Source organism: Colletotrichum abscissum (genome assembly GCF_030869225.1).
Source record: "Colletotrichum abscissum strain IMI 504890 chromosome Unknown Scaffold_11.1, whole genome shotgun sequence".
Lineage (NCBI taxonomy): Eukaryota > Fungi > Ascomycota > Sordariomycetes > Glomerellales > Glomerellaceae > Colletotrichum > Colletotrichum abscissum.
Window position 1 is genome coordinate 1042654 of NW_026849999.1, and position 25641 is coordinate 1068294.

Below are 25641 nucleotides of genomic sequence, written 5' to 3' on the forward strand. Positions count from 1 at the left end.
CTAAGCCAGATAAGACGCCTCGACGAGGAAGCCCACCGTGAGCTTCGAGTGGCGGAGAATGGCGTTCCACTGAACGCTCTCGTAGGTCTGTAAATTTGTTAGTCAATTGTGTCTTGGAGGGGCAATGGTCTGACTTACGTCGCTGGAGGTGTGGATCTTGGGGTTGGAGGTGCTGAAGGGCTCCTCGTTGACAAAGGCAGCAGCTGGTGATTGGACATTAGTACACAGCCACTATAGAAAAGCGGAAGCACAAACAACTTACGGAAACCGTTGGATCGGGCGCTGGCATGGTCAGAGCAGCCATAGCCGCAGGAAGAGCTGGAGGGAGCAGCGCCGGTGTACTGGGTGGTGACGAGGCGGACGTAGGCAGTGAAGGCCGTGTCGACGTAGTCGGTGTACACGGTGGCCTTGCCACCAGGGGAGTAGCCAGTCATGTCCTGGTTCAGCATACCGAGGACACGCTTGCCCGCAGATTTGTAGTTGGCAAAGACAGCCTGGGAGCCAAGGAGACCACCTTCCTCGCCAGCATAGAAGTGGAATTCGATGGTGTTCTGGGGGCGGAACCCAGCATCGACTAGAACGCGGAGGGCCTCAAGCAGGTTGACAGTGCCGGTACCATTGTCATCGGCACCAGGAGCGCGGGCAGTGGTGGAGCCAGCAGTAGAATCGTAGTGAGCACCAACGATGACTGGCAATAAGTTGTTAGTTGAGATTTGCTAGAAGGAGGGAGGCCTTCTTGAGCAATGATTTATGCTCAGTCGTTGACTTACTCAAGTTGGAGCTAGTACCGGGGTACTTGACGATGATGGAAGGCTGGTTGAAAGAGTGGGTGAAGCGAGAGACGGTGATGGCAGAGTAGCCGGAGGCGATGCTGACCGCCTGGTTGTAGAGCCAGGTGGAAGCCTCAGTACCGTAAGTAGAACGGTAGTGACGGTTTTGGAAGCTTAGAAAATCGGTTAGCATCTCAGAGTAGGTATGAAAGGAGCAGGCTCGAAGGCTTACTTGGTCAAGGTGCGGAGCCAAGTCTGAGGGTTGGTGTTGCTGACTCGGGTGATGAGAGAGTTGGCCTCGGTGACGTGGCTGAGAGTGGTCGGGTAGACGACGGTCTGACGGGAAGCCAGGTGGTTGCCACCGGTAGCGAGGGCGTTCAAGACCTCCTCATCCTGAATCTTTGATTAGCTCTTGCTTAATGAAAGCCGTGAAAATATTTCTGGAGTATGACTTACAGAGACATCGGTGATATCGATGAAGCCAATGCCCTTGGAGGTGTACTTCTCGTACTTCTCATCCTCAGTGACCCAGGTGCCGGGATCCTCCTCATACGTCTTGACGAGGCGCAGACCGGGGTTGACCTGAACATCGCCAGTCGCGGGGGCCGCAGCGGCGAGGCCGCAGGAAGCCGCGACGACGGCGAGAGTGGTGCTGAAGCGCATGATGGTTCTTGTTTATCTTGAAGCTGTCGATGACGGAAGGTAACGAACTTGAAGATGGATGAGTGAGAAAGTAAAGTTGACGGACGGCTTGAGAGAAAAGCTCGTGGGTGAAGAGGAGAAGAAAGGAAGTTGTAGACGAGGTGGAGCGGAGGAGCAATATTTATACGGTAAGGTAGGTAGGTGCCTTTTCGGAAGGAGAACCAGTCGCGCCTTCCAGGGAGTTTCTGTCCCGCTCTTTCCAAGATTCGTATAAAGAAATTGGCGAAGGCCTCATGCACATGACTGGGTACTCTACGCCCCAGTGCCCTGGAACATAATATCAGACGAAAGGCAGGAATAACCAACTCAACAGGTGTTGCCCTATAGTTGCGGGGGATCACCAGCGCTTCCGGGATGGGCCGCAGAAGCCTCCGGTCTGCGAATTACCGGAAAAGGCATCTGCATCGGCCCCCGGCCCCCCCGGGTTGCAGTGATCAGCGGGCCAAAACATAATTATATGGTGATTTATGTGCATGGTGACATTACGTCGGAGCGAAGAGAAGCATGGGGCAGGAGGACCATTACGTTTAAGCTTATCTGGGTCGCCAAGGCATTAAGCTCATCGCAGCTGCCGCTTCCAGTTTAGACTCGGCTGTTGAGCGTTCAACCTTCGCGCGACAGTATGAGGGGTCACAACAGACATGGCTTCATTCTTTCATGCTCGCCATGAAATATCCTAGTCACGCCATTGACATATAAGTAAGCACAGTCTGTCGTTCCAAAGAAGGTCCATCGCAGTTTAGGAAGTTCCACATCCACGCAGGTCTGGGCGATGCTCTAGTGCTTGGCAAGATGCCCAACTACCTAAGAGCCATAATACGATCTTGGCACGAACCTTCGCTTAACAATTTTAAACCTCGCAGCTTCCTAAATGGCTCAATTGGAGATTCCTACAATTGGACGGAGAGTGAGTTGCTTCCCATGCTTACCCTGACGTATACCTCCAATCGCAGGAATTGCATCAGCACATAGAGTATATCGCGAAGCATAGTGCTCGGAGGAAGATACGTTTATCGTCAACACAATCACACGATATCCAGAGAACTGGAAGAATGGTGACGACCTTGGAGCGAACTTGTGATTGAAGTTGATAAGAGAGCAGATGAGCTCATAGCGGCACAGAATTTTGAGACTTTACTGAACGGTTCAGTCGATTTTACAGCTTCTGAGCAGGGTTGGCAGTGCTACAACCCATCAAGTACAATACTCGTGCATTCTCTGGCTCACGCTATAGTCCAATTCACCATTCATGGACCAAGGTATGGCCAAGCGTTCCTCCGATGGCATCCTTCATCATGGCTGCTAGGGCCCCTGCGTTCCAGCTTAGAAGCCCTGCTTTGCAACCTGAGCCTTGGCAGCAGCAATGGTTGCCGCCTTGTTGGGGTCGACAAAGTTGCAGCCGTTCTTGCCATTCTGGAACTGCGCGGCCTCGGCCGAGCAGACGCCGACGCCGCTGGCATCCGCGCAGCATGCGGAAGAGCAGTCAGCGTTGTCGACACAGCCTCCGGTGATGAATTGAGCTCCGTTGCCCTGGCCGACGTTCTTGGCACCGGCGTTGTTGGGGGTGATTGCGAGTGCGGTCATCGCAACTGAGTCGCGACTGAGTTAGCAGCAATACTCTGATCGGAGGGTCCGCTAGGCTGGATACTCACAAGCGAGAGTGGCGAAGAGAGTGATGCGGACCATTTTTTACGAGTGTTGGCTTGGTTGGTGATTAAAGAAAGATTTTAAGATAAATGCGACACCAGGTCGTTGAAGCGAATGTGCATGCACTGTAGATTGATAAGAGAAGGATTGATGAAGAATCAAGACCCTCTAGCCCAGAGGCAACGAGTCTTTAAATACTCAGTCTCGCTGAATGTCTCGACTGACAGAGTTTCGTAGCTGTGGACATTGGTCCCCTGTCAATCGAGCATCCCGCCGGCCCTGGCATCGTGACACTTTCCCGTGAGACGAGTACCAGCAATTCTGAAGTGATTCCCTAGGTGCCTGAAACTTGGCAATGGAAATAGCACGGCCGTCACCGAATCGCTACTCGTTTTGCGGCTGAACTCTCCCCAAACTCCATCGGGTTCGGATCATGACATGTGTCATCCGAACGGATAGATCGGTCAGTTGCGGTTTGATCGTCGTCTGAACCATGTTTTGCGCAACGTCTGCTATTAATGCGCACAGGACCACTAGGGGCCATCTTCCGATGGTCAACTGACGATCTTCACTAGTTCATCTCACCGCACAAGTGAGTATCAATCGACCAGTGTTGCTCATGTCCATTCGCTAATCCTTGATCATGCGATGCCGCATCCGCAGAAAACAGTTTCTCAGTGATTGTGATCGTCTTGTCATCACGACAATTTAGTAGTTGGCTTCGTGCATGTTGAAGTTGCAGGCGTCAAAGTCTGTGAATTTCAGTTGGTTTCAAGGCATGAAAGTAAAATCTTAAGTATAGGGCAGGTGTCCAAGGCCATTTGTTCCCTTCAATCTTCTGGAATCATTCCTCTGTACTACCAAAAAGCTGTCTCCGAACTTGTCGTCGCTAGGTCTCGATTCCCAGCCGAGTCATTGGTGGGCGTGTGTCTGTGACTGCTTTACTTTATATTGTTTTCTTAACATCCTCCTGCTTTGTAGTAGGTAGAAGGCCACAATTGGACTGTTTGGACCGAATCACCGCGGTGTGTATGTACTTATTAATATAGCCCTGTCAAGGTTACCTGGAAGCAAAGACCATGGATCTTCTCCCATCGTCATCTGTGTAGAGGATGGGCTAATTGTTTTCTAGGATGCACATGTAATAAGCCGTCAGCGGATAGGTAAAGCTCTTGCTCTTTACACAAAACCGGGTCCAAGGCAAGATTGTCAGCATCATGGTGTGTTTAAAATGCTCATGTACGAGCCTCAACTCGAAATAGCAATGCCGTCTTGGCTGCATAACCGCTGCCTACGTTGGGATGCGAGCGGAAGACTGCGTCAATAACCCTTGAACGGACCGAAACTGGTTGTATGCTTGAGTGGTACAAAGCGTAACGCCAATTTGGATGTATTTGAGGACCTTTACTTCATTGGATATAGAAGAAGATGGATGGTTACACTGAATGTATCTCAAGCTCGCCAGAGGCTCTTCGCAGAGAAGAAGGAAGTCTCAGCCTTCACCGCGTCGCGCTAGGCATTGCTGTACTACTTCACCAAGTTCACGTGGCGAGAGAACTCGAAAACGGGCGAGTTCAATTGTGTCGCACACCCTGATAAATGAGAGTCGTCTCCTATTCTCCTTTTGCCGCGACATGTGGCCATGTTGACAAAGACCTTTCGAACTTCTCTGTTTGAACTCCGAGCCATTCATACGGATACGGATAGCATTTCATTGGCGTCACCAGCTTTGTATCAACCCAAAATAGAGTCGATATGTTGTTTCGGTACTCCATGAGAAGTGCCTATCTGCTTTTGGGGGTTCGATCCTTCCTCGAAGTTCACACATGGGAAATATCTGATGTGCCGGACCCGGACCTGTTCCTTCGAAGAGGCCTATCTAATGGTATCAAAGAATATCTGGCTAAGTAAAACGTCTAAGAAGAACGATCGGCTAATATGTGATGTGGCTTCAGTTGTTGTTATCGGTAACTTTCTCTACATCGATGGCGGAGAGGTCTCTCAGCTCGATGCCGAAGGAAAACCATATACTTCCTTTGATTACGGAGTCAACCAAAGCTATGGCTCTCACCCAGGTCAGTACTTTAGCGAAGGTATCTTCTCGGGTCTCAACGCTTCTCTGACAGACGGATAACGTAGTCAATTCTACCCTCTCAATCGACTTGTCGGAATCTTGGTCCCCCGCCAACGTTTCAATCAGATCGATACCGAAAGAACCATACGGTATGGATAGGCAAGCATTGTGGGAAAGGGCAGATAACGACTCATTCTATATATGGGGAGGACACACCGCCAACACCCTCTACTTGAAGGACGAATCGCTGTCTACTGGGTCGTGGAAGTTCCAAGCCGATGGTACTGGTGGTGGCCAGTGGTTGAAAGAGACCCCTGACAACCCCACAGAATTCACAGAGCTAGTGAGAAGTGAGGACGGAGCATTTGCCAGTACTCCTCACGGTGGCTTTTGGTTCGGGGGCTGGGCAGGAACTCGAACGAAGGTAAACATGACTAACGGCGAAGCGGACTTAGCTCCAGCTGGAGCTACTCCAGGTATGATTGTTTACGATTGGAATACCAAGCTGTGGTCGAATGAGACGACCGCTTTCAAGGCTGCGTTTCCTCCCTACGGGACAGTGAGAGGTGCAAGAGCACTATATGTCCCCGACTTTGGACCAAATGGCATAATCGTGCTCCTCGGTGGCTTCATGGCGACCTTGGACCCAATAGTAAGCGGAAGCGATAGCCTCCATCAATGGATGGAAATATCCAACATTACGTTCATGGATCCAGTCTCCAAGAAATGGTATAGCCAAATGACTACAGGATCTGCTCCGACTAGACGACAGTGGTTCTGCCTGGTAGGACTCAGGAGCAAAACTACATATGAGATGTCAGTATAATGGAACAGTGTCTCGAGCCAGTCAAAGTGTTAACAAAGACAGATTCTTGTTCGGCGGAACAGCTGGGTTCTCTAACAGAGCATACAGCGATGTCTTTGTATTAAGTCTACCAGGGTTTGTTTGGAGACAGGTGCAATTCGACGACGTATCTCCACGAACGGATCATCACTGCGCAGTAGTAGGAAATCGACAGATGATTGTTGTTGGTGGAAGAACCACAAGCAAGAGTGTGGGTAATTTGGAAGGATGGGCTCTCCGAGATCCGTGGCCGCAAGGGCTTGGTTTGTTCGACTTGGTGGAGTGGACGTGGAAGGACGATTACAACGCTAGCGCTGGTGCTTATCGCAGCCATGAAGAAATTCAACGCTGGTATCGTGAGAAGTAAGTCTGCAGTCCTGAAGGACTAGGGTGAAAGCTAAATAATAGGTTTAGGGGTGTCGGTTCTGTGTCATGGTCATCGGAGGAAGTCAAGACTTTCTTCGTGCCGACAGCGAAGTCCACACCCATCCCCACAGCCATCCCAACAGTATTGCCTCCAGCTATGCCGAGGGCTACAGAAGCCTCGAGTAATACTATTGCAGGGGCCGCCATAGTTGGGATTATCTTAGCTGTTCTTGCATTTCTGGCAATCATGTGGATTGACGGCCGTTCGGAGAGACCAATCTTCGTACCACCGCCTGTCAATGAAACGAGCTCAACGAACAATACCATGGATGTCCCACTTCAGACAAAGGAACTTGAAGCGGACCCTACTCCTTGTCTAGTAGAACCAAACTCGGACCCAAAGACTGTAACAGAGCTTCCAGTGGCCTCAGCGATCGATCACAGTCCTTATCAAGACGAGCCGAGCAAGGATCCGACGCTCAGAACAGAGATTCCGGTGGCCTCGGTGGCCCCAGTGGTCGAAATTTATTCTTACTACGATGACCCGAGTGTGGAACTGAAGGCTAGAACAGAGCTCCCCGTATCGGCGGCCGATTATCTTCCTTGCCCAGCCGAGCTGAATACGGATCCAACGGCCAGAACAGAACTTCCTATGAACCCGATGGTCGGAAATAAATCGAGCCTTCCCGTGGAGCTCGACGCTTTGTATAGTCCCGCCAATACTGTAATCAGGAATGTCCCAGATGGATCAAGGCATGATCGCGCCAAGCTTATCGAATGAACTGCTCAGTCGGCTTCTGGTCACCATTTGAAATAAGGAGACGTTTGGCAACGATTTGAGCTAAGAATTGAGATATTCAATTACAGTGAAGAGTGTGAAAAAAACACCTGTGACCTCAGCATATTGCTCGAAGCAGCTCCTCGTTGACATGTGCTATTTGCTTCGTGTTGTCACGCTGACATCAATGCTTCTCTTCTGATAATGGCTTGGCGACTTGTCATATTCATCCAGAAGACTCGCATATTCGTGTAGACTTTGACCGATCGTTCTCATGATCGGCCAGGCGCTATTGCATCTTTCAAACATCTTGGCGAATAACTTGATCACCAAGCGACCAAGAGTCTCCAAAGAGTGTGAGGTGTTGTCTTCCAGAGTACTCAGATCGTATCCGTCAATTGCTTCGACCGAAGCCAAAGCCTCGTTAACAACACACTCTATCCAACTTATTATCTGGCGTTCATTTACTTGGTCTCGCGTCAGTCTTGGCATCGGCATTTTCGTTGGATTATGTAACTTACTATCCAACTCTCCCGTATCCTGTGTTTCTGCGAGCATATACAGCCATTTACTGAGAAACACTGCCGCCTCAAAGGAACAGAAGCAGTGTTGCAGACTCCAGAAGAAAGCCTGGCAGCTAGCCAAGTAGTCGATACCGAGTTGCACAGGAATGTTCAATGCGTGAACCGCATGTAGAAGAGCGTAGACGAGCTGAGGCCCACGTTCTGGCGGCCGAGCATCCCAAGCATTGCCTGCAATGGTCTTTGGGTTTCCGGAACAAACCTCTTGCGGTCTTCTCGAAGCAAAATGCAGACGTACATGAGCTAACCCAAGCAGAGACGTCGCTGTCCAAGAGAGAGACCCCTTGGTATGCCTAACGTCTAAAACGGACTCGGGAGCCTTGCACCATTGGTCACGCCACCGGTGTAGCGATGATTCAAATTTCGCAACCTCTTCGGGCGCGTACCCCGGAGATGCAGGATCCAGTGAGAGTTGTTTTGCGACTATGAGGCGCTGCAGGATCGCGTGTATCATCACAAAGTTTCCAAAGGGTGAAGGAACTGGACATTCTTCCGTGCGAGGTTGGACCAAGTTGACAAACGCCTCTTGGAAGCGAACGAGCGGCGGACTCTTGCTACGAGTCTCTAGCCACAACGCAGCGCTAGGCGCCATCCATTCATCACAAGTTACTGGCAGCCACAAATCAATCTCATTCGCCAAGATGACCGGCGGAACGTTGAAGACCAGTGTTTGAAGGTTCAAGAAGCAGAATGCGGCGAGTTTCGCCCTGCGATCTGACTCAGCTCGTGCCCAGGAATGCCAGTCCAGGTCTTCGTCGGTGTGAGAGGCATCATTTACGAGTCCGCTCTCCCGCAGACACCGCGCGAGGAGGCCTGGGTACTCGAGAGATTCTCGAACGATACAGGAGTCCTCTTGCCAGGTAGAATAGGTTGCCAACAACAAGATTGCCTTCATAGTGTCTAGGCGTGAGGCTGCAGCAGAGATATAAGCTTCTTCTCCTGCCAAGGCAAGAGAGTTAGACGGCCTGGATATTCCACATAATCCTCCAGGCTGGATCGCCAACTCTCCTGATTCTAGTCGATGCAAGATTATTGCCCTTCCAGCTCGATACAATGCGGAAGCGTTGCGTGTCTCATATCGAAGTTGAGCACCGACGGCTAGGAGTGCCAGCACCAGCTCTGGAGACTCTCGATAATATTTCATGCAGAAGGTTGGCATATGCATGAAAGGATGGTGATCATTGTATCCGTCAATATACCCAGCAATGTATCTTGACAACGATAACCTGGAAGGAAGTTTAAATGATCCTAGCGCCGCAGCGTATGGGTTGAGATATTGAATGAATTGACTTCGTTGAGATTCGTTCACTTTCCAGGGTTGCCGCAAAGGTTTCAGTTCGTGAAAATCATCTAAGTTGTCGAGGAGACATTAAAACCATTGATGCCGAAGGGTTCACCAAGGGAATGAAGGATATAATCGCAACTTACCTTCACCAGTACCAGTATCTGGGATTGGATTCATGTTCCGCATCGGTGGGGGTCCATTCGACGCCAGTTCTTGACTTTCAGGAGTTGACTGATACCGGCCCGTGCTTGGAGCCAATGAATTGATATGTTCGGATTCCTGAAATTGCCCTGTGGTGAATCCTGTGGACGGGAAAAGATTGAATCCGTGTTGGATGTCTAGGCCGACAGCGTCGAAGAACTCAGAGATGTCAAGCATAGCCTCCATTGGACTACTGGGCAGGTTTAGTGACTCAGGGTTGTTGCCATAAGGGAACTGTTGCATGAGCTCTTGAGGAGCTGCGTCTTGGTTCCCCAAGTGCCCTAAAGCGTTCAATGTCATTTGGCTAGTGGCTTGCATGACTTCATGGTAGACTGGCCATGGGTTGAGTGCCGCCGAATTTTGGTCCTGGCCTGCACTCATTGTGGACGTCGCCAGTGGAGTAGGAGCATCCCCCGTAGCGTGGTAGAGTCGCTCGTGGCGGGTAAGTAGATCCCGCCTGGCAAAGGCTTGTCCACAATGACATTCATACGGCTTTTCTTTCGTGTCTGTGGAGCAGAATGATCAACATCGTCAGCAGACGCCCCATCGATACTAAAGCAACCTATACGACACGTACGCGTTCTCAGATGTCTTCTTAGATGCTCGCCTCGAGCGAAGGTGCGATGACACACATGGCAAGCTTTTGACATGTTGGCGCGATCTCTGTCAGGGCTATTTTGCAGCCACATAATGTCGCTTTGAAGAAAGGAGGAGTGGAAGCAGCACCACTTGGCTGTCGACTTGGGCAGTGAGAAGAGAGGAATGCCCATGCATTGTCAGGCCATTTGTAATCACGTTGATTACCTATGCAATGATGTGCCATCGGCGCGTGTAGCTTGCTCATAATGTTAGATAAGCCCAGGTCCATCCGACCAAAGTACCAAAACCAAAGCGGATGACTCTTGTACTCCGAAGTCTGCCTCATTTCGGTGGGCGCAACCGCCATCAACAAAACATTAAATTTCAGGTGACATTAATATAACTCAACGATGTCTTGATGGGCACCGTGATGACATGATGATCTTGTGCAACATTGATGTGACGAGATTAGACTTCATGGGCTTTGACACGAAGGGTTTCCGGGTTTACAAACGGCGGTGTCTCCAACCCCACCGACCTTCAATGGAATCGGGGCCATCGCCATTGAGTTGGGGTAATACCCCAACTGTTGAATCGGTGCATCTCGCTGGCTATTACCTTAGTAATACCAGGTGCAATTGCTCTGAAGTGTTTTACCGAGTAGACAGACTGAATATCTTACCATCTTTGAAGCCGTGGCTTTTTTATTTTTTACTTCGTCGTTCTTTGCGACGTGGATCTTGCCAAGTCGCACTCGTTGTTCAGTGACAGGCGACTTTAAATTTTGGGTATCAATAGCTCAGAATTTCCTCTCAATGAAAATGGATCTTAGACAAAGGTAAGCGAAACCTTCAATTCATAACTGTCCACCAGATGTACTCTCCTTCTACGTTCTATGGGCTTTCACGTTGCTTATAGGTAGTGACTACCTTTCAAAAAGCCTCTTTTGGTGCCCACGGTGGCATCGCTTCCGACCTCAAAGGTAGCCGGTAGAAGCTATAACGCTTGACGATCGGCTTCTACCCACTTAGTTTATTGCATGATCTCTAAGTGCACCTACAAGACGGGTACTGAAACTCCTCTGATTCAAACTGCTCTTTTGGTAAAAAGTCCTGGTGGAAAGTCCTCTCATTCCCGACTGCCATAGCCCTGTCCAGCCGATGACAGTAGTCTCTGTCTCTCTTCTAAGGCATCCAACTCAGGCTTTTCTTCTGTGACGAAAGTGCGACCTTTGATAGCGACGAATGCCGTTAAAAGAGCCCCGATTATGGTGCCTGATGCGCCAAGCGTGATGTTTACAGGCGTGGGATCACCGTGTAGGGGACCGTGAGTAAGAGCATCCAGCCCAGATTGCGCGAAGTTTACCAGGCCTGAGACGCACACAATCGTACCGTAGATACGACCGAAAGTGGCGAAACCAAAGACTTTTGTTGCGTAGTCCCTTGAAACTTGATCAGCGCACGAACGTGTGGCTCAAAAGACAGCAAGATTGAACTTACGAGATGGCCGAGTAGTATAGGGGGCGAAAGATGACGAATAAGACAACTGTAGCATAGCCCGCCCACGCGAAGGGTAGGCAATTGAGGAGGCCAATGGCAACGATTAGGGCAGTCAGCGCGCCAAATGTTGCCGGTACACTGAGATTATTGAGGAGAATCCCAATGAATGGGGTGGAAAGCAGTCCACCGACAGGCAAGGCAATATCGAAGAAACGGTTGATGTCTTTGGCGTCGGCCTCAGAGCCCAACATCCATCGGTATTGCGCATGGACAGTCGCGATGAAGTAGTTCATCCTCAACATCTGAACGATCGTCAAAAGCAAGATGAGGATGAACCATGGACTCTGGATCTGCTGGTGGGCCGGAACACCATGCAAAACTCCCCAGACTCCACTGGCTTCCTGACGCTCCTCGTTTATCTTGACACGCTCTTCACGCTGCTCAGCATCGCCAGCGACTTCCTCAATTTGGCCAAGCTTTGACAACCGTCGATCGGTTCGGGCACTGCGTACTTTGCGCAATTGCCTTATGTCGTCAATTTCATCATCGGACTCATGTACATCGTGCGTCTCGTCTTGAGCTTTCTCAATCTTTTGTTCCAGCTGAGGAATTGAATGATAGGACCGGGCGGGCATGTACGCGAATTCGGCCAGAAGAATTAGCAATGGAACGGCGATGTAGGTGCAAAAGAACTTCTCAAGTGAGAGATTGCCTTCTGTCGCTTCATATGCCGCACGGTAGATTAGGAACACAGGAGCCGACGCGTCAAAGGCCCCGGTGACCAGTGCGATGATGTGTCCACTGTACTTGGGAAATGCGTTGGCGAGCTGGAAGCTGGAAACAAAGACAAAGGTTCCACCGAGGGCAAGCATAATGTTTCCAAGGAAGTAGCCGTCAAAGTAGGCGAAGTTGCGTGAGACTGCCATGAGGATGCAGCCTAGGGTGAGGCATACGCAGGAGACGATCCAGCAAACTCGCCTACCATAGCGATCAAGGACAGAGCCGGCCAACAGCGAAGACACATTTGCTGTAACAGAGGCGGCGATGAAGAACAAGTTCAACCTGAGGTCTTGCTCGGTGCATGGAATGTAGTCGCCGTTATCCACCGCGCCCGGATCGTTGGCATCGCAAAGATCGCTGTAGACACCTTCGGCGATGAGAACAGGTTTGAGGGCCGCGAATCCGAAAACAATGCCCGCAGCTAGCCAACATGCCACTATGCTAGTCGCTACTTGTACTGCAAGGCGTTAGTTCCGAGGTTGGAAGATTCTCTAGAATCTAGACTGTGGATCTTACCCCATCGTCTGGTGTTAGAGACCTTGTAAGCAGCAATGGGCTTCTCGGCGCGTACGGTCTCAATAGGCGCAAAGCTCAGTCGTCTCCATTGCGGCTCATCACTACTACTCTCGGTATTGGATGGGTTGAGTGTGCCGAAGATAGCCTCGCCATTGCCAGTTGATTCGATCTGTTCTGTGGGACGTTCGTAGTCAAAGCCTTCGGCCTGGGTGACGTGCTGGGCGAGAGACATCACCCGAGTATTGCTGAAGTAGCGATGCTTCGCGAGAGAGTATTGCGAATGGTCTAAGAACTTAGAAAATGGATACTTTTACGAGTAGGAGGAAGCCGAGAGAATAGTCTATAAGATAAATAGGGTGAAGGATTTTTTCTTCTCCAAAGGGTTCAAGAATCGAAGAGAGTCCTCGCATTTCCATCGTACCACGCTACGACGTTGCGGCGAATTCTCCTGCCGTGCAACGTGCACGCGACCGTAGGATGCCGTGTCAGTGACGTAACAGAGAAGAGTTAAGGAAGGGTGGGGAGGGAAAGTTCGAGCTTTCCAGCAATTTCCAAATGCCGGGATACTCGGGCAAGGGGCCGGCTATCGGGGTGGGGCTTTGCCGGGGTTGGCCCCAGCGACGTTGACGGCCCGGACCGTAAGCGGGGACTCGGCCCCGGCCCTGGCTCGCTAGCTGACTTTGCTGGCAGAACAGTTAGTTGTTCACCGGCATGGGCTCCTTATACTGGCGAGAACGGAAATTTTTGCGGTAGGTAAGCGGCAGCCAATGCCGTTAGGCAAACTCGATATCGGCTCGTATCCGGGATTGGTGTAGGTTTGTCTACCTTATTCGACTCGGTAACCTGCAGGAAACCCCGCTGCTACTCAATTTACGGAAGTAGGACTATGCCGGAAGGAGAGATCATAGATTCATTAATATTCAGTAGGATAAGTGTCATTGAAACGGCCAACAGCCGAAAATTGCTAGGGAGCAGGCGGAGAGGTACTAACATCGATATGCTCATATCAATAGGCGGAGTGATTTCGTGGATACGTACGTTTCCTGCAATGGGCATATTAAAGATCGTTCTGATTGTCAAGATGAAAAAGAGATGGTGAGCCCCAACACATCATCTAGAACGAACGTTGAACAGCGGCGCCTTTCGAGAAGAGAAGTCTCTCGGGAAGACTGGAAGCCCTTAACTCGATGTCTCCAAGTCTCCAACTTCATAGTGGGTCCAACCCCAACACTTGCATTTGGAGTTACCTATCCACTTTTTCGAATCTCTTCTGTTCCTAGTAAGTAAGACGAGAACATCTGTACGAGGTCTCAGTTGGAGCACTCGAAGTGAGTTCGATCATTGAAGGCCAAAAATTTGGCCGTCGGATGTGCAAGTTCAGGATCTCGGTTCCCCCGATCGAATACGAGCTTATGTGATCTCCAAGTCAGGCAGGCTTTGCGTTGGCTAGAATCTCTCCGAGCACTACGTAATTTATCATCCGGATCTCTGGGCATTGTCATGTTATCGCGAGTCTAGGTACTTGATTGATCTTGAGAAGGAACTGCCTTGAACATCACCTAAGGTAAGGTAGGTGTGAGAGAGATGTTTTCTACATAAGACAAGGCAAGAGTCCTCGAATCAGTACAGAAATTCCTACAGCAGCATCGGAACATCATCGTACCGACTATCTCAGCTATCACACGATTAAAACATTCATTGATCATGAAAGAAGCAATTTTTGACCGCAATCTCAAGGTTGAGATCCACGACATTCCGATTCCAATCCCAGGTCCCGGACAGATCTCGATCAAGACCGTCATCTCTGGGACTAATCCGAAAGACTGGAAGGTCCCTAAGATTTGGGCCCCGCAACTACCTCCCCTCAACCATGGAGATGATATTGCTGGATTTGTTAAAAGCATTGGTGAAGGTGTCCTCGGCTTCAAGGAGGGAGACCGGGTTGCGGCCTTCCACGAAATGAACACCCCACATGGAAGTTACGCTGAATACTCCATCGCTTCGGCTCAGTCGACCTTCCTGATCCCCGACAAGACCAGTTTCGAGGGTGAGTTACCGCATGCCATCTTGCTTGAAGCCAAGTTTGTGCTAACACATCATGATTCAGAGGCGGCCACAGTTCCACTCGCTGCCATGACCGCTGCTCTTGCTTTATACCAAAAGCTCGATTTGCCGCTTCCTTGGAATCCAACCAAGACAGGTTTACCTCTTCTGGTCAACGGCGGTGCAACAGCTGTTGGTGCCTTTGCCATCAAGCTCGCGGCTCTCTCCAACATTCATCCCATTATCGCGGTCGCAGGGAGTGGAAGTCCATACGTGGAAACCTTGATCAATAGGCAGAAAGGCGATGTAGTCATCGACTACCGCAAGGGTGAAAACCACGTTCTCGAGAAAATACGTCTGGCTGCCGGGGGACACCCCATCTTCAATGCTCTGGATGGAGTGTCCGAAGAAGGGACAGTCCGGACCGTTGCCAAGGCCCTGGCTCCTGGCGGTAAGATCTCAGTTTTTTTGCAGACCTCCCCAAGCGATGTTAAGGCCGAGGTTTTGTACACCATGGTCGGCACTGTTCATAGCTCCAATGGAATTCTAGGTTCTCCCTTGGGCGACAAGGAGTTTGGGTCCATGTTCTATCGCTTCTTCGGGCTGGGATTGGAGGAAGGCTGGTTCAATGGCCATCCTTATGAGGTTCTTCCCGAAGGCCTTGGCTCTTTGGAGAAAGCACTTAAAGACCTCGAAGCTGGCAAAGTATCGGCTAAGAAGTATCTTCTTCGCATCGAAGACACCAAGTGAAGCTCCGCTAGGGCGGTGATAGCTCATGGGCTCAGGGCAGTGACCACGGCTAGACAAGGTTGGGAAAGTGATTTAGCGGGGTTGTTAGCCATGTAAACTCGGTGATAGAAAATAGAAACATCATCGTTCTGTCATCGTAAACGATAGTTACAATTGAATGAGAAAAGGTATGATACTATCATAGATGAATGATTATTCCTGACCTGACGTAGCACCGATACCCTTGCCCTTCGCGAACTTCTCGTCCCATTCCTCGTTGATATCACTGTAATCTTCTGGCCCATAAGGCGAGTACCACTCGGCCATAAATCCTCTCTTCCGGTAATGGGCGAGACCAAGGTCACTCAGCAACAGGTCTAGGTAAGGCACAGCATCAAACACGAAGCTCGGGCACTTATTGGAGCCCCAATCTGTAGGGTAACGCCAATTACCGAAGCGGTTCATTAAGATCGTGTTGTATTGCAACTTTTGCATCGCCGTGTCGTCACCGACTGCCTTCGCAGGATCTCTGGCAAGAAGACCTGAAAAGTACGCACTGATCCACAGGCCTTGAACATGGGCCGTGATGACGTTACTAAAGTTGCCAACCATGCCGATGAAAGCTGTGTCACGTGGGCGTAAGAAGCGTTCTGATGGCGGGACGATGAAGTGATGAAGCATGTACGGGGTAAGAGTTCGGTAAGGAGTCACTGCGTCGTCGCTGTCGATGCCCTTTTGATCGGTCAGGGGCACGTAGTCTTTGTTCCATACCGGCTGATCCTTGAGCCTTGGAAAGCGATCCAGGATCTCCTTGTCGGCTAGGTCAACAAGATCGGCCTGACCAGCAAGATCTTCTCGAGGCGCGTTGTCGATAGGCGCATGTGGTACACCGAGCTCCGTCTCGATACCCTCTGGGAGGAACTTGATCGGTGGAACGTGTTTCCAGCCGGTGTGAGCTAGCAGAACATCGGCAGAGAACTCGGTTCCATCGGATAGATGAACCGTTCCAGAACTGAGGTGATCGATCTCTCCGAGATGGACTTTGACCTTGCCTTCTTTGACCAAGTCAAAGAAGTTGGTGTCATAGTTGAGAATGCTGAAGCTGGTGCCTGTGAACATGGCCTCTGTCCACGGCTTCAACTTTGCCGTGTCTGGATGGGAGTCGTATGCGTTAAGCGTCATCACATCGCCTCCGAGCACTTTCCAGAAAATATCGACAATTGTTCTCCCAATGGCAGTACCATGGAGAAAGTGACGCGTCCCAATGTAGCCATCAGCATCGCCCCACAAACAAGGGCTGAACCAGGTCAACATTCGTGTGTCTAGGGTAGTTTGAGGTATCGTTAGCTCAGAACATGTTGAGAGAGAGAAGCAGAGATAAACTGACTAGCAAGCTTTTCCAACCACTTGTTGAGTGGAGTGACATAAGGGGGTGCCATCCAGCAAGGACCATGTCCCGTCGCTATTATTGTATGAGTTGGTGTCTATATCTCCGCCTGAAGTAGACTTACAGCGGATGACCCAATTCACCTTCACGCCAGCAGTTGCATACGAATAAACGGCATCCCATGCAAACTTCGTGCCACCAAAGATTGTCACGGTATTGGCCGTCTCCAGAGTATCCGCATTCTGCTGGAAGTACTTGCCGTGAAAGATGCGACCGCCGAAAGACTCTTGACCATCGAAATGGGGCAACCATGGTTCCGACGTCAAGCCAGTCGCAATGATCAGACGTCGAGCAAACACTCGGATCTCTCCATTTTGAGAGTTCGCAACTGTCAGGAACCAGCCACCTTCACTAGTTTCTTGATGTTCTGCCACAATGACCTTGTGGCAGGATCGGATCTTGTCGGTAATGCCAAACTCGTCGGCATATGCTTTGAGATAGATGCTGATAGTTTCGCCTGGAATATGCTGCCCTGGCTTGATGTTGAATCTCTTACTGTCCATGGGAAAGTCAGGGTATTCATAAGTTCCCAGCATGTTGTTGCTTTTCAAACCCGGGTATAAGCGTTCTTTTGCCCAAGTGCCACCGAGCGTGGGCTGGGAGTCGAAGACAACCAGCGAAGACTCTGGCTGCGTGCAGTGATACTGCTTTGCGGCGGCCAGGCCATACCATCCTGCAATGCCATGTTAGTCTATGGAATTGTGCCACTCCATTGTATCCCGACGAGAAGATTATCTGTATGGAGACATGTAAACCCGAAGGCCTGGGATAGGTTACCTGCGCCAACCACAATGCAGTCAAACTTCTCCATCTCGTCAGCAGTGTATATGAATCTGAGAGACTTTTCTGATCAATGCCGAAAAAATCGGAGACGCGCCGGGAAAGTAAACTTGATGAACCTCTGCTTAAGGCACGACTCAGGAGCGACTAACGGAATGTAGTCCGCCAACGGCCGCCAAATTAGAATGAGACGACAACGGGATGGCTCCCCGGGATCCCATGTCCTGCCGATCTTCTTTGTTTGGAAGGTGATACTACGTGCGGAAATACCCAGTTTGCGAGGGTTTTCCAGATTGAGAAGTGATGGCAGGGTTAGGAGCCCCTAACTCTGTGTTTGAGTGCAGGCTTGGCTGTAAAAGTGTTTATTTAACTCTGAAGAACCAACCCCGGGTCCACTTCCAACGGTCGACAACTGCGATGCATATTGGTTTTATCAATTTCCTGTAGGGTTGCATTCGGGATTACGTATAACAGTGGCCGACTACAAATGGTGTTAGTCGGGGAAGTCGGGAATTCCTCCAGGTCCCCCTCGGCTGCATTAGTGATTGGATGTTCTGCTCGGGGCTACTCGTACCTGCAACGGTTTATGGATCAGGAGCTGTCAAAATATTGAACCAACCAGACGTTGGTCCTGACGAACTCTTATGGACAAGGGCTTACATACGTGCGCGCCAAGAGTTGTGCCATATTCAATGCTTGGATGCTACCATTTGTACAGACACACGCCATGAACGAGTCATCCGTTGACCGAAGGGTTCGGATGACAGAATACCCCTGTTCATTGACATGCAGTTGGCCGACTCGGCGTAGCATCAAGGAATTATGTCGCATATATGCAATCTTCTAAACCGCAGCAAGTCCGAACTTCGGTTGCCGGTCATAAAACGAGTCTCTTGTCTCGTCCCACACACGGCGCCTGTCTTACTTCTAGGTCCCTGAGAGCAGGGAGGGCAGGGTGATAATCTTCAGTCCTTCAAAACTCTCTCAAGTTCAGGGTTACACTGAACCGTTTGTTAGCTTGACTGAAAACTTCAATGGCATGATGCTCAAATGCGCGATCAATCGTTGGCAACTGCAAATGGCAAAGATCGCGCCATGGATGTAACGGCAAACCAACATCGTAATGATGTGACAAAGCAAGACAGCTTGGTATGCCGAAGAATGCTTTGCCATTTACCGCGTCCTAGGGTGCCCCAATCCGCGGGTAGCACAGTCAGAGCATTGTTGAAAGAATGCAAACGAAGTTCTTGCTTCTTTCTTTTTCGGTGTCCCGGGGATTCATGCCAATAGTCAATCAAGAGAATCAGGTTTTGTTTGCTGAGCACCAATTCCCACCAAGTCAAATTGAATCGGTTGACTGCAGGCACATTTTCATGTTTGTATCGTTTGGACAATCAAGAACCTGCCACCGCGTTTCCCTCGCTCACCAAGCAAGTGGGCCTTGAAAACGCTTCGGACTCGCGATTTCATCCGCTGCCCTATCCGGCACATGTGATCAACGTTGACGGAACCTCAAACATTCTCCTGGTGGCACAGCTGGAGAGTATCAGCGAGGATGGAGCTCAACCACTACCATGGGTGTGGATCGGCGCCGGTCTTTCGGGCTTGGCAAGTGTCGATCGAATCGAGTAAGGGCTCCGTCCAGAATGGGGGTTCTGGCGAAAGATTATACAAAGTAGGTACCCCGGGAACCTGCATGTCTTTCCGGGCCCCTCCTGAATTTTCTGGCCGGTTCCTCTCGTTTACTTTGTTGTTTGCATCTCATCTCTTTCGCGTCTTTTTTTTACAGCACCCGACTCCGGTATGTCGTCACCAGCCGCCATGGACCCCGCCGCGGCGGAAGCGGCGGCTGCTGCTGCTCAAGCAGCTATGCAATCATTCACAATAGAGGCGTGGACCCTCTTGATAGTCGGCATTCTTTTTACCATGTTAAGGACCTACGCTAGGGTCAGGTCTGTAGGCTTCAAAGGTCTTCAAGCGGATGACTATCTTGTTTGGATCGGTGCGGTCAGTCCTTCAGGCTTTGCCCGCATACGGACCTTGAAAGTTGACATCTTTTGGTGCTTACAGATATTCTATGCCATTGAGACTGCGCTGGCGCATTCTGTCGGGGCTGTCGCGAAGGGTATGGCGAATAATGCCATGACGGATGAGCAACGAGCAGCTCTATCCCCAGACAGCGAGGAGTATCAACTGAGGTAAGAATATCGCATTCTTGATAAGTCGTCTTACTTATCTAGAGTTACTCCAGGGTGGTCGGCTCCATTATTCAGCTATGTGGATGGTCAAGTTACTCGGTCTTATTGTGGTCGCTCAAGGCATCACTGCTGGTGTTCTATTTACGGTTGACTGTAAGTGTGCAACTCGGATCATCCGTTCAACTCCGCCGGTATTGACTATTCAAGGCCGGCCTGGGTCGTGGCTACCAGCTTCGCATCTACTTTGGTTTCGGGTTTCTAATCATCAGTTGGATCGTCGTCATCATGAATCTCTTCCTCGCTTGTCGCCCCTTTCACAAGAACTGGCAGATCAATCCTGACCCTGGGAGTAAGATTTCTCTCGAGCCACATTTTGGTGCAAGGAACCTATACTGACATGACCATATCACAGATGTTTGCCAACCGGCCATTTCCAACCAAGTTGTTTGGGTTTACTTGGCGTTCAATGTGTCTACGGATCTTTACCTCTTGTCTATCCCTTTGCCGATGCTGTGGCAAGCAAGACTCAAACCTATCAAGAAATGGGGTTTGCTGTTTCTCTTTAGCGGTGGACTGTTTGTTGTTGTCTGCGCAACCCTGCGTTGTATCTTGATTGTCACAGTGAGTTTCCCTATTTACTGTTCCACCTGAACTCTTACTTATCTTTTCCTACCCAGGACCCTCAGAACGGTGCACAGCTCGCCGGATCATGGGCTGTTCGTGAGACATTCGTCGCCGTTATCACCGCCAACCTGCCTATGGTGTTCTCGATCATCAAGTTATGGCTGGGGCCCGTCTTCGGCTCTCTTCTTACTTCGCTCCGATCATCCCAAAAGCTTACCGATGCGACACCGAAAGAAATACGCACTTTCGGGGCCGGTAGCAACCAAAGCTGGCGGGGTCGCGGACCCCCTTCAGCATATCCAATCACCAATATCACCTTCAACGAGAGTGAAGAGCGCATGGTGAACGAGTACAAGATGCAAGACGTCAAGACCTGGGGTGATCACCATGCCGATAGTACTAGCGGAACCACGAGATCAAACAGCGTCCGAAGAAGTCACAGCAATCGGCGGAAGAATACTGATATCCGAAAGGATGTAGAAGTCGCCATCACTACAGAGTACATGCCGCCGGCGAAAGACGCTGAGGGCATTGTCAAGGCTCTGTCGCCAAGAACCTTCACCTTTGCCAGAGGGCCGAAGAGACAATCTGTGAATAATCCTGGCAATCAGATATGATGGATGGCGATCCAAAGGAATGATAATGTTGAAGCGGATATCGTAGTTAATTCCCTATGTAAAATTGTTGTACCCTATTCACCCGAGTATGAGTCCATGGCCAATGAAAAGTTTGTTGATTTAGGCATCTGTATTTGAACTAGGGACCGGGTAATATTTGCTGTAAAGGTGCATGGCATGCAGAATATGGAAGCCTTGACTAGGCATCTATTAATGCAGCATACCTGATCCGTACCCCCCTTACCTTATCTCAATACCCAAAGCTTCCGTACAAGTTTCCAAGATGAAAGATTCTGTTGTTTCACCGCAATATTTGCAAGTCGTCTGCCTGGTTGCTTGGGCGACAGAATCTAGGCAGCGGCTTTTGGAGGCCATAGTGCTCCTCACCCCTCGTTTCCCTCCTGGATTCAGCACACCAGCACAGAAGACCCACTGAGACGAGATGCGAACATTTTAACAACGAGTGAAGGAGACTGAACTTCACGAGATATAAGTCCCAGTCGAAAGTCCCAAATACAATGTGAAATATTCTTAAAGACAGAGAGTTCCATTGGTAATTCTTCTTATTTTACAGTACACGATTGACCCTGCACATTAATCGTCATGGATGAATATCACATCAAACATACGTCCTGGTACCAGGCCTCCGTTGAGGCCTTCAGCGCCAAAGTAGCCAAGAAAGACTTGGCCGGTGCACAGGATCCGAACACCACCTCGAACCCGGACATGATCGTGGCAGCTCGACTTCGGCCAATTTTGGAGGATGAAGTGTCCGCAGGCCTTATCCGTGGCGTCTTCTCGAGGCCCAACAACAACGGCGCTGTAGATATCCACCAAATCCGAAAGCACATCAAGCCCCTGGGACCTCCCACACTTACGGTAAGCAACGACTTGCTCCCCACAGCTTCAGACATCGTGATCTAAATTGACCACGTTTCGACAGACAACTTCAGTACAGCTCGATAAAGCCTATGGCCCAGATGATACATCTGAGCAGATTTACCGAGATCTGGTTGAGCCTTTGGTTCCTTGGGCATGGAGCGGCGGCGTCAGCACCGTGTTCGCCTATGGCCAGACTGGCTCTGGCAAAACCTTCACAGTCAGCGAGATTGAGCAGCTGGTCGCAAAGTCTCTCATGAGCGGCGGTTTGGAGGGAGAGCGGAAAGTGTATGCGTGCATCATTGAGCTGGCTGGCAACTCTTCTTTTGGTATGTCGAATTACATCTCCCTTTACTTATTTCGCCTAATATGATGCTCTAGACCTCCTGAACTCTCGGAAACCAATCTCCGTTTTGGAAGATTCTTTCGGTGTCACACAGCTTGCCGGTGCCCTGGAACACGAAATCACCGAAGCAGCCGCCCTGCTTGAGCTCATAGAAAAGGCAGCAACCTTCCGCCGCACGGCATCAACGTTCAAGAATGACGCATCATCTCGCTCTCACGCCATTTGTCGCATCCGTATCGAAAGTCCCATACCAACAGCCGAAGACGGACTGCTCTACCTCATCGACCTGGCAGGCTCAGAAGCCGCCCGGGACATTGCCAACCACACACCCGACCGCATGAAAGAGGCCCGGGAGATCAACACCAGCCTCTCGGTGCTGAAGGACTGTATCAGGGGCAGAGCAACCGTCGATGTGGCTTCTCTGACGGGCAAGACAAAGAGCCCGACGTATATACCATTCCGGCAGAGTTCCCTCACCAAGATTCTGAAGCACGTTTTTGATCCCGTGGGGAGACGTAGCTGCAAGACTGTCGTGCTTGCCTGTGTCAACCCCAGTCTTCCAGATGCTGGCGCTGGCAAAAACACCTTGAAATATGCCGAGATGTTGCGGGTGTTGCTACCCAAGGCTAAGGCTCAGTCCTATGACCCCGAGATGCCTGCGACTTGGGACAATGAACGGTTAAAGACCTGGATCGATGCCAACGTGAGTTCATTCTCGAGACCGACCACTAAGAAAAGCTGACCTGTTGCAGTCTGGAAACCCTGCCATTTCTGGCGAGCTCGTCGCACCCACCGAGACTGGTTCGCTGCTCCTCCGCCTCCCCGCGCCCGAATTCCTCGCCCGCTGTTTGAAGAGTCCAGGAGTCGATGAAGATCAAGCTCGCGCCTTTCACGCCAAATTTTGGCGTTTGCATATCGATTCGCAAAAGTCGGGCGGGAAGAAGACGGAAAGCAAGAGCGAAGCGGAGCCTGCCAAGGGGAAGGGCCGTAAGACAGCCATAAACCAGGAAATGCTGTCCTCTAGCGTAGACCCGGATGCCAAGGCAAATGACGTCCCTTTCAAAGAGCGTATACGACCTGGAATGGTAGTGCGCTGGAGTCCACCTTCGACGTTTCCCATGGGCCTTCCTGGGCTGAACATGCTTGTCATTCTATGTCCTCAATTGGCTGTCGGACCAACTGTGAGGGATCTGACTGGTGACTTGGTCAACAGGTCAGGCTTTAGTTCGACGAGGGGAACCAAGTATCTCTGCGCAATGGTCCTCCCTGGCTTCATGGCTGAATCATATGAGCTGAGCATGTGGCGTCAGGTAGTGGTAGATGTGGAACAGATGGAAGCAGAGGTTCTTCTAGAGTATGATTCGGGAACCAGATATTATCACATTACCTTGTGATTAAATCAATCACATGTTTTTGGATCTTCTAGCTAATGATGGCCAATTACCACTACGGCTCTCTTTTCTAGTAATACATTTGACTCTGCATGACACTTGCCAAATACGTTGTCTGCCGCAGACGATAATCATCCAGTTCGATGAATGACATAGACCATGGATCGCTATTAGCGTTGAAAACGAAATTAGAGCTGGTCTTGTTCGACTTCTCAGCAGTCCACGCCGGCCATACAGGGGTATCGGGGACTGAAATGAATCGCGTTAGCAGATGATCAGGGTTTGCGAGTAAGGAAGAAGCCTAGTATACCTCCATGATTATTCGGGTTGAGATCCGATACGAAAGACGCCCATGTCCTACCCATGAGCTTCGACGCCGTCGCAAACTGTAACTCGCCCAGGTTTTCTTCGTCAAGAGCGTCGAATATGAAAGAGATATCCATGGAATGGTGAGATCCCAGGCGAGGAGTGGTGCTTGGAGGCAACAGGTTGACGCGAGCTGAATAGGCTTCCGCGCCAGCAGCGGCCCAGGCCTTCAGCGTCATACGCCTGGAAGTAGTCTCAACGACATCAGTATGGAACTCGACTCCGCGTTTCCACTGAGATCCGTATAGCTGATTGTCTTCAGCAGTCGGACTGTACCCGGCCGGAAGCCCGGTACCGTTGGCGTTAGGATACAGTCGCTCAATAGCAGAGACAGTTGAGCCATCTGGACCCCCTGCTGCGACCAGAGCCCTAAAGTCGTCATCCGTGTCCAACTTTCCACCAAACATAAAGACGGTTGCCTCGTCGGTGGTGGTGGAGTACATGATTGGCACATTGACGAAATGGCCCTTTTCGAGAGACGCAATTGGCCCGTCTTGGAGGAAATCGCCATCGACCTGAGTCAGCCAAGGACCAAGACCTGTGCCCGAGAACACCAGCGTGGCGCTCACGTTCAGGGCGGCGGAAATGACCCCCACAGGCAAGTTGCGTAGACATTCGAGCGGACTGGCTGCTTCGGAGCAAGAAGTCGTTTCTGTCAGATTCCGGTAGAGATCTCGGGTGTAGGCAGCTGGGTCCTTCACGTTATAGGGCCACTTCTCGGCCATGCCGCCGCTCTGCATGATCGCGCCTTGGAACAGGCCGTCATCTCTGCCTCCGTAGGCAATGAGTTGTTTGCCGACAGACAAGCCTCCGGCGCTCTGACCAAAAATTGTAACACGGCGCGGGTCGCCGCCGAAGAAGGCAATGTTTTCTTGGACCCAGTGGAGGGCCAGGCGCTGATCCCGCAGACCGTTGTTGGCGCTGCCGTTGGCTTTCACCTCGTCAGACCCCCAGAGGAACCCAAACGCCGAAAGTCTGTAATTGATGGAAACGGCTATGAGAGGCTTCTGTGCTGCAGAGGCCTGGTCTACAAAGTTTGTGAGGTTGTTGTCTCTGGACGAACCTGCGTATAGGCCGCCGCTACGGTGGCAAATTAGTTCATCATTGTTCAGGCAAGATTGTTGTGGGATATTATTGAACTCACCCATGAATCCACACAGCGACAGGAAGGAGTCCGGTACTGTCGAGGCTGCTCGGGCGGATGACGTTGAGTGACAGACAGTCTTCAGACATTGGGTAGCTAGGAGGAGCCTAGAGGTTTGGTTAGTACCAATGACTCAAGCCGAGAGGTTGACAGACAGGTCTGCGCTCACGGTGTATTGCATGCAAATGTCTCCATACTCTGTCGCAGGGCGAGTGCCATTCCACGTTGAGTCGATGCTTTGAGGTGCCTTGAAGCGGAGGTTGCCAGTAGGAGGTTGTGCATATGGAACGCCAAGGAAAATATCCTGCTGATAGCCGGGAAGAGACAAGCCCTCATAGGAGCCGTTCAACACATTCACCGTTGGTCCTGCAGAAACATCATGAGCGAGCAGAAGGATAATCGACAGAGCCGCCGGAAAGCCAACTCCAGAGTGCATCATGATGATGGCCAAGCGC

The 25641-nt window shown here is 50.7% G+C and overlaps 10 protein-coding genes across 10 annotated transcripts; 4 read left to right on the forward strand and 6 right to left on the reverse strand.

The window, feature by feature from the left end:
- CABS01_05674 (peptidase family M28) lies at positions 1–1433 on the reverse strand (the record flags this gene model as incomplete). The annotated part of the gene is made up of 6 exons (XM_060539042.1): positions 1–87; positions 139–203; positions 263–688; positions 771–943; positions 1003–1163; positions 1227–1433. 6 exons carry the CDS (start codon positions 1431–1433, stop codon positions 1–3), a joined length of 1119 nt encoding a protein of 372 aa, XP_060405304.1.
- A 1362-nt stretch (positions 1434–2795) lies between these two features.
- CABS01_05675 (biotrophy-associated secreted protein 2) lies at positions 2796–3158 on the reverse strand (the record flags this gene model as incomplete). Its single annotated transcript, XM_060539043.1, has 2 exons — positions 2796–3061; positions 3125–3158. 2 exons carry the CDS (start codon positions 3156–3158, stop codon positions 2796–2798), a joined length of 300 nt encoding a protein of 99 aa, XP_060405305.1.
- Positions 3159–4892: 1734 nt separating this feature from the next.
- On the forward strand, positions 4893–7184 carry CABS01_05676 (kelch repeat protein; the record flags this gene model as incomplete). The annotated part of the gene is made up of 5 exons (XM_060539044.1): positions 4893–5004; positions 5075–5194; positions 5259–6009; positions 6062–6400; positions 6452–7184. 5 exons carry the CDS (start codon positions 4893–4895, stop codon positions 7182–7184), a joined length of 2055 nt encoding a protein of 684 aa, XP_060405306.1.
- Positions 7185–7337: 153 nt separating this feature from the next.
- Positions 7338–9629, reverse strand: CABS01_05677 (regulatory protein; the record flags this gene model as incomplete). Its single annotated transcript, XM_060539045.1, has 3 exons — positions 7338–7648; positions 7703–8701; positions 9191–9629. 3 exons carry the CDS (start codon positions 9627–9629, stop codon positions 7338–7340), a joined length of 1749 nt encoding a protein of 582 aa, XP_060405307.1.
- Positions 9630–10955: 1326 nt separating this feature from the next.
- CABS01_05678 (major facilitator superfamily transporter) lies at positions 10956–12854 on the reverse strand (the record flags this gene model as incomplete). Its single annotated transcript, XM_060539046.1, has 3 exons — positions 10956–11268; positions 11327–12563; positions 12623–12854. 3 exons carry the CDS (start codon positions 12852–12854, stop codon positions 10956–10958), a joined length of 1782 nt encoding a protein of 593 aa, XP_060405308.1.
- Positions 12855–14326: 1472 nt separating this feature from the next.
- CABS01_05679 (alcohol dehydrogenase) lies at positions 14327–15415 on the forward strand (the record flags this gene model as incomplete). Its single annotated transcript, XM_060539047.1, has 2 exons — positions 14327–14669; positions 14730–15415. 2 exons carry the CDS (start codon positions 14327–14329, stop codon positions 15413–15415), a joined length of 1029 nt encoding a protein of 342 aa, XP_060405309.1.
- A 192-nt stretch (positions 15416–15607) lies between these two features.
- On the reverse strand, positions 15608–17652 carry CABS01_05680 (uncharacterized protein; the record flags this gene model as incomplete). The annotated part of the gene is made up of 3 exons (XM_060539048.1): positions 15608–16716; positions 16906–17514; positions 17619–17652. The coding sequence occupies 3 exons, from the start codon at positions 17650–17652 to the stop codon at positions 15608–15610; spliced, it is 1752 nt and encodes a 583-aa protein (XP_060405310.1).
- A 1790-nt stretch (positions 17653–19442) lies between these two features.
- Positions 19443–21060, forward strand: CABS01_05681 (uncharacterized protein; the record flags this gene model as incomplete). Its single annotated transcript, XM_060539049.1, has 6 exons — positions 19443–19628; positions 19692–19819; positions 19873–19972; positions 20027–20168; positions 20232–20440; positions 20497–21060. 6 exons carry the CDS (start codon positions 19443–19445, stop codon positions 21058–21060), a joined length of 1329 nt encoding a protein of 442 aa, XP_060405311.1.
- Positions 21061–21663: 603 nt separating this feature from the next.
- Positions 21664–23679, forward strand: CABS01_05682 (kinesin motor domain-containing protein; the record flags this gene model as incomplete). The annotated part of the gene is made up of 4 exons (XM_060539050.1): positions 21664–21939; positions 22004–22268; positions 22321–22988; positions 23038–23679. The coding sequence occupies 4 exons, from the start codon at positions 21664–21666 to the stop codon at positions 23677–23679; spliced, it is 1851 nt and encodes a 616-aa protein (XP_060405312.1).
- A 67-nt stretch (positions 23680–23746) lies between these two features.
- CABS01_05683 (carboxylesterase) lies at positions 23747–25625 on the reverse strand (the record flags this gene model as incomplete). Its single annotated transcript, XM_060539051.1, has 4 exons — positions 23747–23925; positions 23987–25122; positions 25187–25293; positions 25356–25625. The coding sequence occupies 4 exons, from the start codon at positions 25623–25625 to the stop codon at positions 23747–23749; spliced, it is 1692 nt and encodes a 563-aa protein (XP_060405313.1).
- Positions 25626–25641: the final 16 nt, after the last annotated feature.